We start from the raw sequence: 15,675 nt of genomic DNA on the forward strand, positions 1-15,675 counted from the left end.
TCTCAGTACCCCTTTCCTGCTTTCTCTCCATACCCCTTGATCCCCTGAGCCGTAAGGGCCATATCTAACTCCCTCTTGAATATATCCAATGAACTGGCATCAACAACTCTCTGCAGCAGGGAATTCCACAACTTCAAGTTTCTCCTCATCTCAGTCCTAAATGGCCTACCCCTTATCCTAAGACTGTGTCCCCTGGTTCTGGACTTCCCCAACATTGGGAACATTCTACCCGCATCTAACCTGTCCCGTCCCGTCAGAATCTTATATGTTTCTATGAGATCCCCTCTCATCCTTCTAAACTCCAAAGTATAAAGGCCCAGTTGATCCAGTCTCTCCTCATATGTCAGTCCTATCATCCCGGGAATCTGTCTGGTGAACCTTCGCTGCACTCCCTCAATGGCAAGAACGTCCTTCCTCAGATTAGGAGACCAAAACTGAACACAATATTCCAGTTGAGGCCTCACCAAGGCCCTGTACAACTGCAGTCAGACCTCTCTGCTTCTATACTCAAATCCCCCAGCTATGAAAGCCAACATACCATTTGCCTTCTTTACCGCCTGCTGTACCTGCGTGCCCACTTTCAGTGACTGATGAACCATGACATCCAGGTCTCGTTGCACCTCCCCTTTTTCTAATCTGCCGCCATTCAGATAATATTCTGTCTTCGCGTTTTTGCCCCCAGTGGATAACCTCACATTTATCCACATTATACTGCATCTGCCATGCATTTGCCCATTCACCTAACCTGTCCAAGTCACCCTGCAGCCTCATAGCATCGCCCTCACAGCTCACATCGCCACCCAGTTTAGTATCATCTGCAAACTTGGAGATATTACACTCAATTCCTTCATTCAAATCATTGATGTATATTGTGAAGAGCTGGGGTCCCAGCACTGAGCCCTGCGGCACTCCACTAGTCACTGCCCGCAACTCTGAAAAGGACCAGTTTATCACCAATGCATCCACTATTTCTAGGGCCACTTTCTTAAGTACTCTGGGATGCAGACTATCAGGCCCCGGGGATTTATCGGCCTTCAATCCCATCAATTTCCCTAACACAATTTCCCGCCTAATAAGGATATCCTTCAGTTCCTCCCTCTCACTAGACTCTGGGTCCCCTAGTACTTCCGGAAGGTTATTTGTGTCTTCCTTCGTGAAGACAGAACCAAAGTATTTGTTCAATTGGTCTGCCATTTCTTTGTTCCCCATTATAAATTCACCTGAATCCGACTGCAAGGGACCTTGTCTTCACTAATCTTTTTCTCTTCACATATCTATAGCTGCAACAGCAGCTCCCAAACCTGTGACCCCTACCACCTAGAAGGACAAGGGCAACAGGTGCATGCAAACACCACCATCTCCAAGTCACAGACCATCCTGACTTGGAAATAGATCGCCGTTCCTTCATCGTCGCTGGCTCAAAATCCTGGAACTCCCCCACTAATAGGGAGTACATTTACCATGTGGACTGCAGTGGTTAAAGGTGGCTCACCACCACCTTCCCAAGGGCAATTATGGATAGGCAATAAATGCTGGCCTTGACAGCAACACCGACATGCCATGAACAAATTTTAAAAAACGTGAGAAAAGCAGAAACTTCACTTAGTCCCAGTGTGTGGGGGGCAGAATTTTTTTTTCCTGACCACTTTTCTGCATTTGGTCCATTTTTCTTACACATGGCCATCCTTATCCTTATTTCTGGGGACACATATATAGTTTAGAGCTTTCTATTGGTTGATCATAAGAATATAAGAAATAAGTAGTTCATTTGGCCCCTCGAGCCTGCTCCGCCATTCAATAAGATCATGGCTGATCTGATCATGGACTCAGCTCCGCTTCCCTGACCGCTTCCCATAACCCTTTATTCTCTTATCGCTCAAAAATCTGTCTATCTCCGTCTTAAATATATTCAATGACCCAGCCTCCACAGCTCTCTGGGACAGAGAATTCCACAGATTTACAACCCTCTGAGAGAAGAAATTCCTCCTCATCTCAGTTTTAAATGGACGACCCCTTATTCTGAAACTAAGCCTCCTAGTTCTAGATTCTCCCACAAGGGGAAATGTCCTCTCTGCATCCACCTTGTCGAGCCCCCTCATTATCTTATGTTTCAATACGATCACCTCTCATTCTTCTGAATACCATTGAGTATAGGCCCAACCTACCTTCATAAGTCAACCCCCTCATCTCCGGAATCAACCTAGTGAACCTTCTCTGAACAGCCTCCAATGCAAGTATATCCTTCCTTAAATACGGAGGCCAAAACTTACGCAGTACTCCAGCTGTGGCCTCACCAATATCCTGTACAGTTGTAGCAGGACTTCTCTGCTTTTATACTCCATCCCCTTGCAATAAAGGCCAACGTTCCATTTGCCTTCCTGATCACTTGCTGAATCTGCATACTAACTTCTTATGTTTCATGCACCAGGTCCCTCTGTAGTGCAGCACTTTGCAATTTTTCTCCACTTAAATTATCATTTGCTTTTCTATTTTCTTCTACCAAAGTGGATAACCTCACATTTTCCAACATTGTACGCCATCTGCCAAATTTTTGCCCACTCACTTAGCCTGTCTATACCCCTTTGCAGATGTCTTGTGTCCTTCTCACAATTTGTTTTCCCACCCATCATTGCCTTTAATCATTTCACCAAGCCATCGAGGCGAGGAATGGCTTGACAGGCACTGGTGGGGGAGAAAGAGAGTGAAATTCTTCAAGTCTGAGACGCATTCACTTCCAGAATCTTTCTTCCCAATACTAATCTGGGTGTCACTGTCTCAACTCTTGAGTCACAAGAGTGCACTCTGCATCAACACTCACATGTTCTGCTCATTTTGCTGTGTCCTTTGCTGATGAATGAAGTCAGCCAATGCAGCCGGCACATCGAGATCCTCCGGGCGCTCCATTCGACTCCGCCTGTTTACAAACACTATCAACCCAGAAACAAGAGTGATCACATGGTCTCATTGACAGCATACAGCAAATATATGTATATGACGCATTAGGATGTGGTGCTTTGAATTCACCCCCTTCACACTGCAGGGCAGAATTCGGAGCATCATTGGGCCCACTGAAGCAACTGCACGAGTGATCTTGATTTCCTGCCTGCAAATGTTCAAATGTATCAGGTGAGCCACCAATGTAAGGAACAGGACTGCTGGCTTGTTGCTAGTGATATGGGGAGAAATCGCCACTTGAGGTGACTTATCATGCTGAAAACAGATTCTAGCAGCACCTCATTTACAATGCCGTGCTGCCAAAAGTGAAGCTGGCAGGGGAAGCAGTTCAGTAACACGATGCAGGAATAGCGTGCACCTGGGGCTTGATAAATAAAACCTAAAGCGAATAGATCACTTGCAGATATGACCTATGCTTAGTTCCCAGGGGCTGCTAGTGAGAGATGGAAGCCAAGTTCTCTCATTTATAACTTTTTGGCCAATTTTCAAAACTGGGGTTGATACTATGACTCCTTTATTGATCGACAACACAGCTGAGTTTTGCGAGACAATACTGTCTGCCACTACAGCCCTCTAACTGTGACCAACAAATCAATCAGTTATAAACCTGCAGATCTCATCACAACAAGGGAGCCTGCTGGCCAGATTTAGCTCTCAAAAACCGGGCTTATACGAGCAACCACATCGTTACCGAGTTCAAACTCTTAACAACACAAAATATCTGAAATATGTTACCTCTAATTAATACTGCTGGGGGTACAAGGACCTACAAGTTAGCAAGATTAAAACAGAATCAGACTGCCTCAAACCAATGAGCTGACAATACATAACAATTGCAAATGGGGACAATTATATCATAGACAGGATGCTATATACAACACACTATAACTTATTCAGTAGGTCTTTCACAGGTTGTAAAATCACTAAAATACTGATACGATGTCTACACTTTGAAGAATCTTTCCTTTTTCGTGCGTCTTTCAAGGAAATTTTAAACTAATTCTTGTCTTGAAGCATAATTCTTAGAGGGCTTGACAAGGTGTCTGCTGAGAGGCTGTTTCCCCTGGCTGTAGAGTTTAGAACGAGGGGTCATAGTCTCAGGATAAGGAGCAGGCCATTTAGGACTGAGATGAGGAGAAATTTCTTCACTCAGAGGGTTGGGAATCTTTGGAATTCTCTACCCAGAGGGCTGTAGATGCTCATCATTGAGTATATTCAAGGCTGAGATCTTTAAGAGTTTTGGACACTAAGAGAATCAAGGGACATGGGAATAGGGCTGGAAAGTGGAGCTGATTTCGAAGTTCAGGCATGATCTTATTGAATGGCAGGGCAGTCTCAAGGGCCATATGGCCTGCTCCTAGTTCTTATGTTCTCTTCTGAAGTTTAGCTTCAATAACTTCTGGAATTAGAACTCTAAACAGCTGCTATCTCAGTGTGTATGTACTAATTTAACCACACCAAATAAGCCATGACTTATAAATTAACTTTAAAAAATTGCAACTGAAAAATGCATTCATAGGATTACATAGGTTATATATAGCACAGAAACAGGCCATTCAGCCCAGCCAGACCTTGTTGGCGTTTATGCTTCACTTGAGCCTTCTTCCAGTTTTTCCTCATCTAAATCTATCAGCATGACCCTCTAATCCCTTCTCCCTCATATGCTTGTCTAGCCTCCCCTTAAATGCATCTATACTATTCGCTTCAACCTCTCCCTGTAGTAGTGAGTTCCACATTCTCACCACTCTTTGGGTAAAGATTTTTCTTCTGAATTCCCTATTGGATTTCTTGGTTGACTCTCTTATATTGATGGCCTCTTGTAATGCTCTTCCCCACAAGTGGAAACATTCTCTCTGTATCCACTCTATTAAAACCTTTCATAATTTTAAAGACCTCTGTTAGGTCCCCCCTCAGCTTTCATTTTTCAAGAGAAAAGAAACCCAGCCTGTTCATCCTTTCCTGATATGTATATCCTCACATTTTTGGTATCATCCTTGTAAACCTTCTCACACCCTCTCCAGTGCCTCTATATCCTTTTTATAATATGACAACCAGAACGGTACACAGTACACAAAGTGCGGTCTAACCAAGGTTCGATACAGGTTTAGCATAATTTCCCTACTTTTCAAATCTATACACCTCTAGAAATAACCCCTAGTGCTTGGTTTTCTTTTTTATGACCTTGCTAAACTGTGTTGCAACGTTGTGATGTGTATTTGTACTCAAGAGATCCCTTTCCCACCTAGACTCGCGTAATAAGTGACCTCGCTATTCTTCCTACCAAAATGTAATACCTGTTTATCTGTGTTGAACTTTTATTTGCCAATTATATGCCCATTCTGTAAGTTTATTGATGTCCTCCTGTAATGTGTTGCAGTCCTCCTCGGTATTGACTATAGCCCCCAATTTGGTGTCATCCGCAAATTTAGAAATTGTGTTTTTGATTCCAAAGTCCAAATCGTTAATAATAATAATTATCAACAGTGGTCCCAGCACTGATCCTTGGGGAACATCACTACCCACCTTCTGCCACTGTGAATAGCTACCTTTTACTCCTACTCTCTGCTTTCTGTCTTGAAGCCAGCTAACTATTCATTCTGCTACTTGTCCCCGAACTCCGTTACTCTCTGACCTTGTCCATCAGTCTATTATGGGGTACCTTATCGAAGGCCTTTTGAAAATCTAAATAAATTATATCTACTGCATCACCATTGTCCACTCTGTGTTATCTCTTCAAAAAACTCAATTAGGTTGGTCAAGCAAGACTTTCCCTTTTGAAATCCATGCTGACTATTCATTACTATATTTTTGGTTTCTAGATGTTCTTCTATTGTCCCCTTTAGTAGGAATTCCATTATTTTTCCAATCACCGATGTTAAGCTGACTGGTCTATAATACCCTTGACATGTTCTACCCCCATTTCTTAAATATAGGTACAGGTACAACGTCCCGAATCCGGAATTCCAAAAACTAGAATTGTCCGAAAACTAGACATTTTTGAGGTGGCCAAGATGGCGACGTCGAGCAGGGAGGGACTAGGAAACTGGTAAAAAAAAAGCAGCGCTGGGGTGGGGGGGCGTGGGCGGCGAGAATCAGCGAGGAGTGGAGGGGATCAGCGGGCGGCGAGGAGCGGAGGATCAGCGAGGCCCGAAATCCGGCAAAATCCAAAAACCAGCACGGATTCGGTCCAGAGGTTGCCGGATTTCAGACTATTGATTTTCTTGACCGAAATCCGACAAAATCCAAAAACCAGCACGGATTCGGTCCAGAGGTCGCCAGATTTCAGACGTCGTACTTGTATTATGTTAGTTATCCGCCAGTCCTCTGTCACTACACCTTTTTCTAACAAATTATTAAATATGTGAAGTAATACCCTCTGCTATTTCTTCTCTAGATTACTTTAAAAAGCGTGGATGTAATCCATCCGGACCCGGGGTTTTATCCTCTTTGAGGTTGATTGGTTTATTTAATATATCCCCTCTTTATTTTAAATGCACTTATCTCATTACTAATCTCATCATCCAATGTCATGTCCACCTGTTCTATCTCCCTGGTAAATACTGAAGCAAAATAATGATTTAATATTTCTGCCATCTATCAATACCTGTGGTATTATCTTACTTATCCCTTAATGGCCCTATTTCCAACCCAACCCAACCTTCCTTTATTGATGTGCCTGTAAAATACTTTACTATTTTGTTTTATGTTCCTTGATAATTTAATTTCATAGTTCCTCTTTGCCTTCCTAATTGTTTTTTTGAATTCTCTCCTTGCCCTCAATTGTTCCCTTATGGTTTTATTCACCCCTGGAGTCTCATTAGTGTTTAGTTTGTTCTTTCCTTTTAGCGGAATATATTGTTCCTGCTCTCTGTTGAACACCATTTTAAATGTTCCCCAGTGCTGTTCTACATCATTGTTTGACAATATTGTTGCCCATTTTATTTTCCCAAGTTCTGTTCTCAGCCTCTCAAAATCAGTTTTTCTCCAATCTATTACCCTGGTTTTTGTCAAACAGGCCTCAGGTCTTAGGCCTCATTTACAGCACCTAGTTCCTTCAAAGGTTAGTAGCTTTCTAGGTCATACCTTCTGGGAGTGGTTTCAGGGCATTGGGTTTGGTGAAGAGTTTTGGTACAAAAGGAGTATTGGAGTTGTCGATTTTCTCCTTAAACTTCATCTGGGGACGCGGGATGTTTTTAGCATGAAACAGGCGGAACGTTTCAGACTTTGTTCTTTTTGTTTCGGTATTCTGAAAAAGAAACCCAGTCAAAACATCAGGAACCGCTTTCCACTTGTGACATGCACCTTTACATGGCCCAGTATTTTATTTAACTAGAGTTGAAAACAAATAGAGTAATATGTAAAGCTTGGTGTAGACTAAGCATCAATCTACACTTTCTACTCCCCACCTGGCATATCTCAGACAACTTAATGGAGAACCATAAAATAACACAGGGTGCTCTCGCACAACAGTTGAAGGATTTGTTAAAATATATATTGATCCAAAAGAAGCAGTTAAATGTACTACACTACTACTCGGTTATAGCAGGCTTCTACTGTCCAGAGACCAGAAAGGATCCAATTGTGCCTAATGTAGTTACATTGAATCCAACTCCAGATTCCACATCCCAGGCCAACAAAATTACACAGGGGTACGACAGCATAGTGGTCATGTTATTGGACTAGTAATCCAGAGGCCTGGACTGATAATCCAGAGACATGAGTTCAAATCCCACCACGGCAGCTGGGAGGAATTTAAATTCAGTTAATTAAATAAACCTGGAATTAAAAAGCTAGCATCTGTAATAGTGACCATGAAACTACTGGATTGTCGTTAAAAACCCAACTGGGTCACTGTAACCTGCCATCCGTACCCAGTCTGGCCTACGTGTGACTCTAAACCCACAGCAATGTGGTTGACTCTTAACTGCCCTCTGAAATGGCCTATCAAGTTGGACCAAACCGCTAGAGTCAGCACTGTGGGAGTACCTTCACCATATGACTGCTGTGGTTCAGGGGGTGCCTCCCCACCACCTTCGCATGGGTAATTAGGGACGGGCAATAAATGCCAGCCTTGCCAGCAACACCCACATCCTGTGAACAATTTTTTTTTTTTTTTTTTAAAGATATATTGTCCAACAACGCAAATCAGAAACTAATCCAGCCCGTACTATTATGGCAACTGAATCTGACTAAATTTTGCTGGCTGGTTGTTTGTTCTGGGATTTTGAAAGTGAATTTTCCTCGAATGTAGCGTCCTCCATCTGTAGGAATATGATATAGCTGGAGTGTATTACACAGTCAGAAACACAGGACAACAAAATTACACAGAGGTATACTCGAATTTGCTTCCCACATTCATCTGAAATTCCACTTGCTGCTGTTTTAATGCAGTGGTTCTCAAAATTCTTTGGTTGAAGGACCCTGTTTTGAATGAATCACGGACCCTCATCTAAACTATAATATATAATACACATAATATGAAAGTGCTGCATGTAAAGAGAGTTTTAATAATGTTTTTAATAAAACAGGTATTCACTTACAGATATCAGTGTGCCTGCTTCCCACACCAATTCTGGGTACTCTGCAGCAACTGATGATCACTATTAGCCACTTAGTGCTGGACGATTCTTAAACTGTCAGCAGATTGGCCAAGGTGAGTGAGGGCACAAGCATCCATGCACAAGCTGGGATCAATGTTCCCTCATTTTTTTGGGTGTGCGGCCTATTCAAATTTCCGCACCTGCGCGTTTTTTTCCATTTAAAAGCCGGTGAGCCGGCTGTGCGAGACCTTCAGACCGCTGCGCAGCCTAACGGGAACATTGGCCAGGATGCCACTGGAAGTATGACTCACCGCCACAATGTCCCACTGTAACAGTTGCAGCACTGTGGGATTGTACGTGTTAGCATGAATACATTCAGGCACAAGTTTCAAGTGCCCCGCAAGTACTCTGGTCACGTGTCAGGAGGATGGCACAGGGGCGAGACGCCAGGAAGCGCACGTTGCAAAGTGAGTGACAGCTGTGGGCCTTTGTGAGGAGGCAGGCTCAGCCATTGAGAATAAATTTCAAGAATTGAACCAGTGTTGGTTTTATAAAGAGTTATCTCGGGTAATTATTTTCAAATACTTTAATTATTTTCAAATATTTAACCTTTATAAAGGAGAAATCACCCACCAATGCCCTCCCCATAGAATTTAATTAATGAGATTTAAGGTTCATTCCACTAAGAGCCAAAATAAACTGTAGGCCATTTTAATTATCGCTGCGTAACATTTAAAAGCAGGGACCTGATGCCTTCCAGCAGGTGTCCTGCTTGCCTGCTAAATTTGCCTGTTAATATTGGGCCTCGTGAGAAGGCAGTGGGATCAGGGGAGGTAAGTCGCACAAGGCATTTTGTCTGTATCCGGGTCGGTTCTGCCGGGTAGGAAGAGAGGTTGAAATCCCCCGCAGGGTTACCTTCCCTTACTGTCACAGATCTTTACCCAAATTGACTTAACCCCGAGCTTATAAAATTGAAGCTGCATGCAAAGAATTTGTAGGCACAAAAAAAAGTGTCCGTTTATATTGTGACAACAGCCAGAGCAGACAGTGCTCGACGTAGAACTGAATGCAAGTGCCATTGAACAGCACAACCCAATTGGTTGTTAGCGACGATTTAATAATGAAAGCGACGTATTTGATTATGCCCAGGTCCCTGACTGAGTCTCTGCGCTAATTCAAATCCATTCACCATACACTTAATGCCTATAGAGTTTTGACCCATGCACAACACAGACCATTCAGAAATCAATCAGAGCTTACCCTGCGGTTCCAGCTAGAAATTATCGTTTTTGGAGCCTGAAGTCCTGCTGGGAGAACTGGCCGCTGATTCTTGTTCACACCCGAAGCTTCATCCAGTAAAATACCCTAAAAAAAATTAATGCAGCAAGCAGTCAGGAATATTCAAGTGATGTGCAAATCAATAAGATAAAAATCTTCTGCTACATGGCAATCATAAATAAACCTTAAGACTTGCTTAAAAAGTAAATCTTTTACAAAATTTATTCCATATCCCAGGTCTTGTTTTCTCTGATCTCTTCTTCCTTTCTGTGTATAATACATACTGAACTCAGAGAATCTTGCAATTCAGTATTAGAAATAATAAATTGCACTCGCATAAAAGTGCTTCGACAGGTACACTTTGAAAACCACACCATTAAAAAGCTAGTGAGTAAATTACAAGATTACATTGTGTCGATTGCCAATTCGTACAGTATCAATTCTCTACTCTCAATCAAACCTATCAAACGAAAGCAATTGTAGTGTATAAGCCAACTACATTTTGTCGGTCACTCCTAAATTATAACCCATGTCTGTCCTGCACATTTCTCCCATTTGACGGGTCTGTGACAGTGAGAATGTAACATAAATATGAGGTACAATAACAGCTTTATCATACGTACTACTCGTTCCAGAATGACATCGTTTGCATCCACCAGCAAGTCAAATTTGTCCTCCAGTTCTGTCACCTTGCTGCGGCCTTTGATGTGACTCCGACAGCTGTGGTACTGCATAAGCTGACTCATGCTGTAAAATTAAATTTCTGAAAATTAATATGCTGTTGTGTTAATTCTGTATAATGAGTTCATCCAGAGCATTGTAATCACTAGGCTTATTCAGGGTATTGATGCCAAAACCCCATTGGAAAAAGACTGCTTTAATATTGTGACAACATATTTCATGTGTGATACACAATGTATCACCTAGAATTGTATCCAACTAGCCCACGACCAGTCAGAGACGTTAAACCAGCAGACTTTACCTCAGCATAACACAGCTCTATTCTCTCCTGAAAGTTTGGAAGGATAAAATCTGTAACTGTATGACTGGGCATTTTGCACAGTTCAGACTAACATAGTAGGAACATTTTACATGTACACCATCTCACTTTACTGAAGTCCGAGTGACATTTCAGAACATACCAACTAATTTGAACAATGCATAGGAATTAGGTCAAGGAATGGGCTCAATGGTATCAAGAGTATAGCACAGTTACACTGTAAAACATTAACTATAAGATGAGACGATTGGGGCGAGGCATGAAATATATTCATTCACAGTAATATTGATGTCAGTAGTGTCTTCATGCTGGCCAATTCTCTCGACTTGTGTTTACTTTACCCACCTTATAATAGTTTGAATGGACAACTGTGATTTTTATAACCTTTACACAACTGTAAAGTAGCCCATCCAGGATTAGCTGAGTGGGGGAGCTTATATTAAGGTCCTCTTTCAGCTCCAAAATAGCTTCATAAATGTAATGGGAGATGTAGCTCACTCTACAAAGTGCACCTTTGGGGTTGTAAGCTGCTGTCCTGTGACATGCTTACAAACACAGGGTATTCTCAGCTATGTAACAATGAGGTGCCTCCATTGATCCCTCACCTCACTTCAACCCAGAAGTAGTTTGTAAGCAGGCTTACCCATCTTGGATGTTGCCTATAACAACCCACACAGTAAGCACACCCAAGGGTGAGGAGCAGTAAGCTCTTAAAAGAGCACGAAAATAAGTGTGGAAGTGTGGTCCGGGGGGGGGGTGGGAAGAGAGGGAAATTGTCCCCATACCGTTTTCCCCATTGTCCCAGCATTGAAACATAGAAAATAGATGCAGGAGTAGGACATTCGGCCCTTCGAGCCTGCACCACCATTCAATGAGTTCATGGCTGAACTCAACAGCAACCATCCAGTATCGCAGCAAAAGGTCATTCTTCATGCACAAGCCGAGACAAAGAGCATTAGCAGACTATTGGACTGCAATAGGCATCAGAGGGAGGCCCAGCCCTGTCCTCATCTGGTACCCACGGACATAACTTTCCAGCAGAGGGTAACTGGAAGACATCAGAAACAATGTTCCCTTTTATTATTTTTGGGTGGGTGGCCCCTTTAAGGGTGGCCCATTCACAATACTGCGCATCTGTGGTTTTTCCCAGTGAGTCGGATGCGCAGGAGCTCCAGAGCACTGCGCAACTACGCAGCTTAAAGGGAACATTGATCAGGAGTGGCATTTGACTGATTTTTCTCCTTCCAAGTCCAGGGAGCTAAAACCAATTGTAGCACCCAAACAGCTATCTTATGTGATTTCAGCAAACTCAACATAGACTGGAGCTTAAATTTAGAACCTTGCATACTGGTTACCGCGCTAAGCAGTGCCATTATCCGCAAAGTCAGCTAGGGTGATACAATGCAAGACTACAGCACTTTTTCCCGTCTCATTTTCTGCTAATAGCTATTAATGCAAACTGCTCCAAGATGGCTAAAACGAGGGTTGACCAACTTTTAGTGACCCAAAATATTTTGCGAATTCAAAAGACTTTCTCATGAGTTTTAACGACTCACAGCTGCAAAGAGACAGTTCTCACAGGCATTGACGGAAACTGTGAACAAGGAGATAAGAAATGAAAGATCTATTCATCGTTAAAGACTCTCTCTTTGTTTTAAACCCAGACAATTATGTACACGGTGGGCAACCATCCAGAAAAACGCTATATAATGACTGTAACACACGAGGTCAGCACTGCAGTCAAAGTGAGTGGTGACCTGGTCAGTTACCAAGAGAATCAGGGGGTTAATTTCCAATCACTGACCACGGCTGGAGTGAACTCTCGTGTGAGTGTCTTTCCTTTTTAATCAGTTAGGGAAGAGGCAATTTTTAACTGTTAAGAAGTACTTTAACGGGATAGGTTGGTGCAGGCTAATAATGAGAAATTATTGTACATTTGATGCTATCGTGATTGCTTGTATTTCTTTCGATTATTCAAGTAAAGATAACCCCAGAGATAGGGCTGAGAAAAGAAACACCCTGAGTGTGTGTTGTTTTTGTCTCAAGTCCAGCACTCTAAAGTGTAGAGAAAAAAACATAAATCTTACGGGCTAAAACTTGATTTATTAAGATATGTCTTACAACAAGTACACATTTTTACATGTCCACCTGGTTAAAGAAAACAGCTGTTGTATAATTTCTCACCAGCTCAGGAGTTGATCGCCTTGTGAGTCACAAAATGCCTGAAATCCAGGGAAACTCCGGTAGAAATCAAACTCATCACCTGATTGAGGAAGACCATTGGAGGCTTTTGTGGCTGAAACCACTGTTCCCAGAACATGCTGCACAAAACAGGAAAGAAAAAATACAATGCCTGATTAGAATTTTTGTTCCTCAGCCACATTGTTGTCTGGCTGCCCCGAGAAGAACAAGATGATGCGTGTTGAAAATAAAGGGGAATAGATTCAATGTGGTTTCAGCCAGAAGCTAGCAATTAAACTATGATCTGGTAACAAAGGAGTTGATTGTAAACTCAATAGAAATCAATGGCCTTACTCATCAAGTGGGAAATGAATTAGTGTTAGAAACTATCACATAGTACTGTTCCGCATATTTATAAACTGTAACCAATTTTTAACTGTTAAGTACTTTAACGGGATAGGTTAGTGCGGGCTAAAATACTCGTGATATCATTTGAGAACCAACTGTTTTTATACTCATGCCAATGTATATTAAAAAAAAATTCTGGCTATTATGGTCACAGGAATAAAGAACTTGCATTCATATAGTATCTTATCACGCCTTGCAGAAATGTCCCAAAGAAATTCAAATGCAATGATTAACTTTATAGACAAATATGGCATTCTGAATGCAGTAAGGCCCCACAAATAGCAATCACCTGTTAATCCGTTTACTCATAAACCAATGAGTGTTACAGAGTAGAGTTTGCTTGATGGCTCCTGCACAAGGATGACACGCGAATTTGTTACACGTTTGCCTTCCCCCTTGCAGGGGGCATTTGTTTAAAGTGCACAACTAAAATAGTTGAGGAAGGAAGGCATGTTGGCTAGGACATTGGGGAGAACTCTCTACCATTATGAAATAGTGCCTCTGGATTATTAATGTCCATTTCAAATACAGAAACCAGCTGACGGGTCGTCGGTTTAACATCTCATCTGAAGGTCAGCACCTCCAACAATGCAGAACTCCTTCAGTACTGCACTCGAGTGTCAGCAAGATTATATGCTCAAATCCCACAATGGGGCTGATCTGATCATGGACTCAACTCCACTTCCCCACCCGCTCCCCATAACCCCTTATTGTTTAAGAAAATGTCTATTTTTGTCTTAAATGTATTCAATGTCCCAGCTTTCACAGCTCTCTGAGGCAGCGAGTTCCACAGATTTACAACCCTCAGAGAAGAAATTTCTCCTCATCTCTGTTTTAAATGGGCGGCCATGGTGGGATACAGTCAGGGAGGAGAGGCCCTGGAAGTCCTCAACATTGACTCATGGCTTCAGGGCAAACATGGGCAAGGAAACTTCCTGCTGATTACAACTGTACACAGTTTTGGTCTCCTTATTTAAAGGATATACTAGCCTTAGATGCGGTACAACAAAGGTTCACTAGACTGATTCCTGGGATGAGAGAGCTGTCCTATGAGGAGACATTGTGTAGAATGGGCCTTCAATCTCTGGAGTTGAGAAGAATGAGAGGTGATCTCATTGAAACATAAGATTCTGAGGGGTAGCTGCCTCAAACATTTAGAACAAGGGGGCATAGTGTCAGGATAAGGGGCCGAATATTTAGGGCTGAGATGAGGAGGAATTTCTTCACTCAAAGGGTTGTGAATCTTTGTACTTCTCTACCCCAGAGGGGTGTAGACACCGAATCGTTGAATACATTCAAGGCTGAGATAGGTAGATTTTTGGACTCTCGGGGAATCAAGGACTAGGTGGATAGTGCAGGAAAGTGGAGTTGAGGTTAATGATCAGCCAGGATCTTATTGAATGTCTGAGCAGGCTGGAGGGCCGAATGGCCGGCTCCAGATGATTTAACCGGCAGCACCTCCCGCAGCCATGTTGAAGGAAGGCCAGAGAGCAGCAAGGGCAAACATTGTGCTGTGGGTCAGGGGGCGAGCCGGGGCTCGATCATCCAGTGCCCCCCGGGCCCGCTGCCGCTCACACATCCTCCCCCTCTGGCCCACAGCCCGGGGGAGGTGGCGGCCCTGCGCTGAGCCTGAGCCCTCAGCCGCTCCCATCCCCTTCCCTCCCGCCCAATAAACCGCCAACCTTCACAAAGCTATCAGCGTCGCTGAAGCCGGGAATGGGGCCGGGGGCGCCGCTGGCCGCCCGCTCCCCCGGTCCCCCACCGTCCACACAGCTGCTCGGGGCCGCCATCTTGCGCGCTGCCAGACTCTCGCGAGAGTTTGGGGGCGGGATGCTGGCAGCTGCGGAGCTCTCGCGAGAGTTGGGGAGCTCCGCCCCCGCAGCAGGCTGGTCATGCGCAGTCAGGTGCACAAATCTCTGTAATTGGCAGCTTTATCCGATTAGCTCTGTTCGTGGTCAAACTTACCAGATGACAGAAAAGATATCTTGTATAGATTTATTGCAGTTTTTCAGAGGCCATCAAGCTGGGAGACTCATCACCATCATCATCATCATCATCATAGGCGGTCCCTTGAAGCGAGGATGACTTACTTCCACGCCAAAAAGGGATGAGTTCAAGGACCAAATATTCCAGATCCCGAACTACATGTTGAAAGGTGGAAGAGGCCTGTGCGTGGTTTTTTCAACGTGTGGTGGCCGTTGCACACCAGCCACCGCACAGGCTTGACAGCTAGGTCTTGGTCCAGTGGCAAGGGTTAACCAAGACGACTGGAGACTAGCTCTGCTGCATGGGCCTGGTGCGCACACATATCGC

The 15,675-nt window shown here is 43.4% G+C and overlaps 1 protein-coding gene across 1 annotated transcript in view; it reads right to left on the reverse strand.

Annotated features, from left to right (window-relative positions):
* Positions 1 to 15,176, reverse strand: part of exosc10 (exosome component 10) — a 78,730-nt gene extending 63,554 nt beyond the window's left edge. Inside the window, exons 1-6 of the mRNA XM_070860156.1 lie at positions 15,045 to 15,176; positions 12,958 to 13,094; positions 10,397 to 10,520; positions 9,756 to 9,860; positions 7,039 to 7,201; positions 2,819 to 2,927 (exon numbers count right to left, since the gene is read on the reverse strand). Coding sequence (XP_070716257.1) covers positions 2,819 to 2,927; positions 7,039 to 7,201; positions 9,756 to 9,860; positions 10,397 to 10,520; positions 12,958 to 13,094; positions 15,045 to 15,152 — 746 coding nt within the window. The 5' untranslated portion in view covers positions 15,153 to 15,176. The remainder of the gene's footprint in view (positions 1 to 2,818; positions 2,928 to 7,038; positions 7,202 to 9,755; positions 9,861 to 10,396; positions 10,521 to 12,957; positions 13,095 to 15,044) is intronic.
* Positions 15,177 to 15,675: the final 499 nt, after the last annotated feature.

The sequence above is a fragment of the Pristiophorus japonicus genome, chromosome 18 (assembly GCF_044704955.1).
Source record: "Pristiophorus japonicus isolate sPriJap1 chromosome 18, sPriJap1.hap1, whole genome shotgun sequence".
In the NCBI taxonomy this organism is placed as follows: domain Eukaryota; kingdom Metazoa; phylum Chordata; class Chondrichthyes; family Pristiophoridae; genus Pristiophorus; species Pristiophorus japonicus.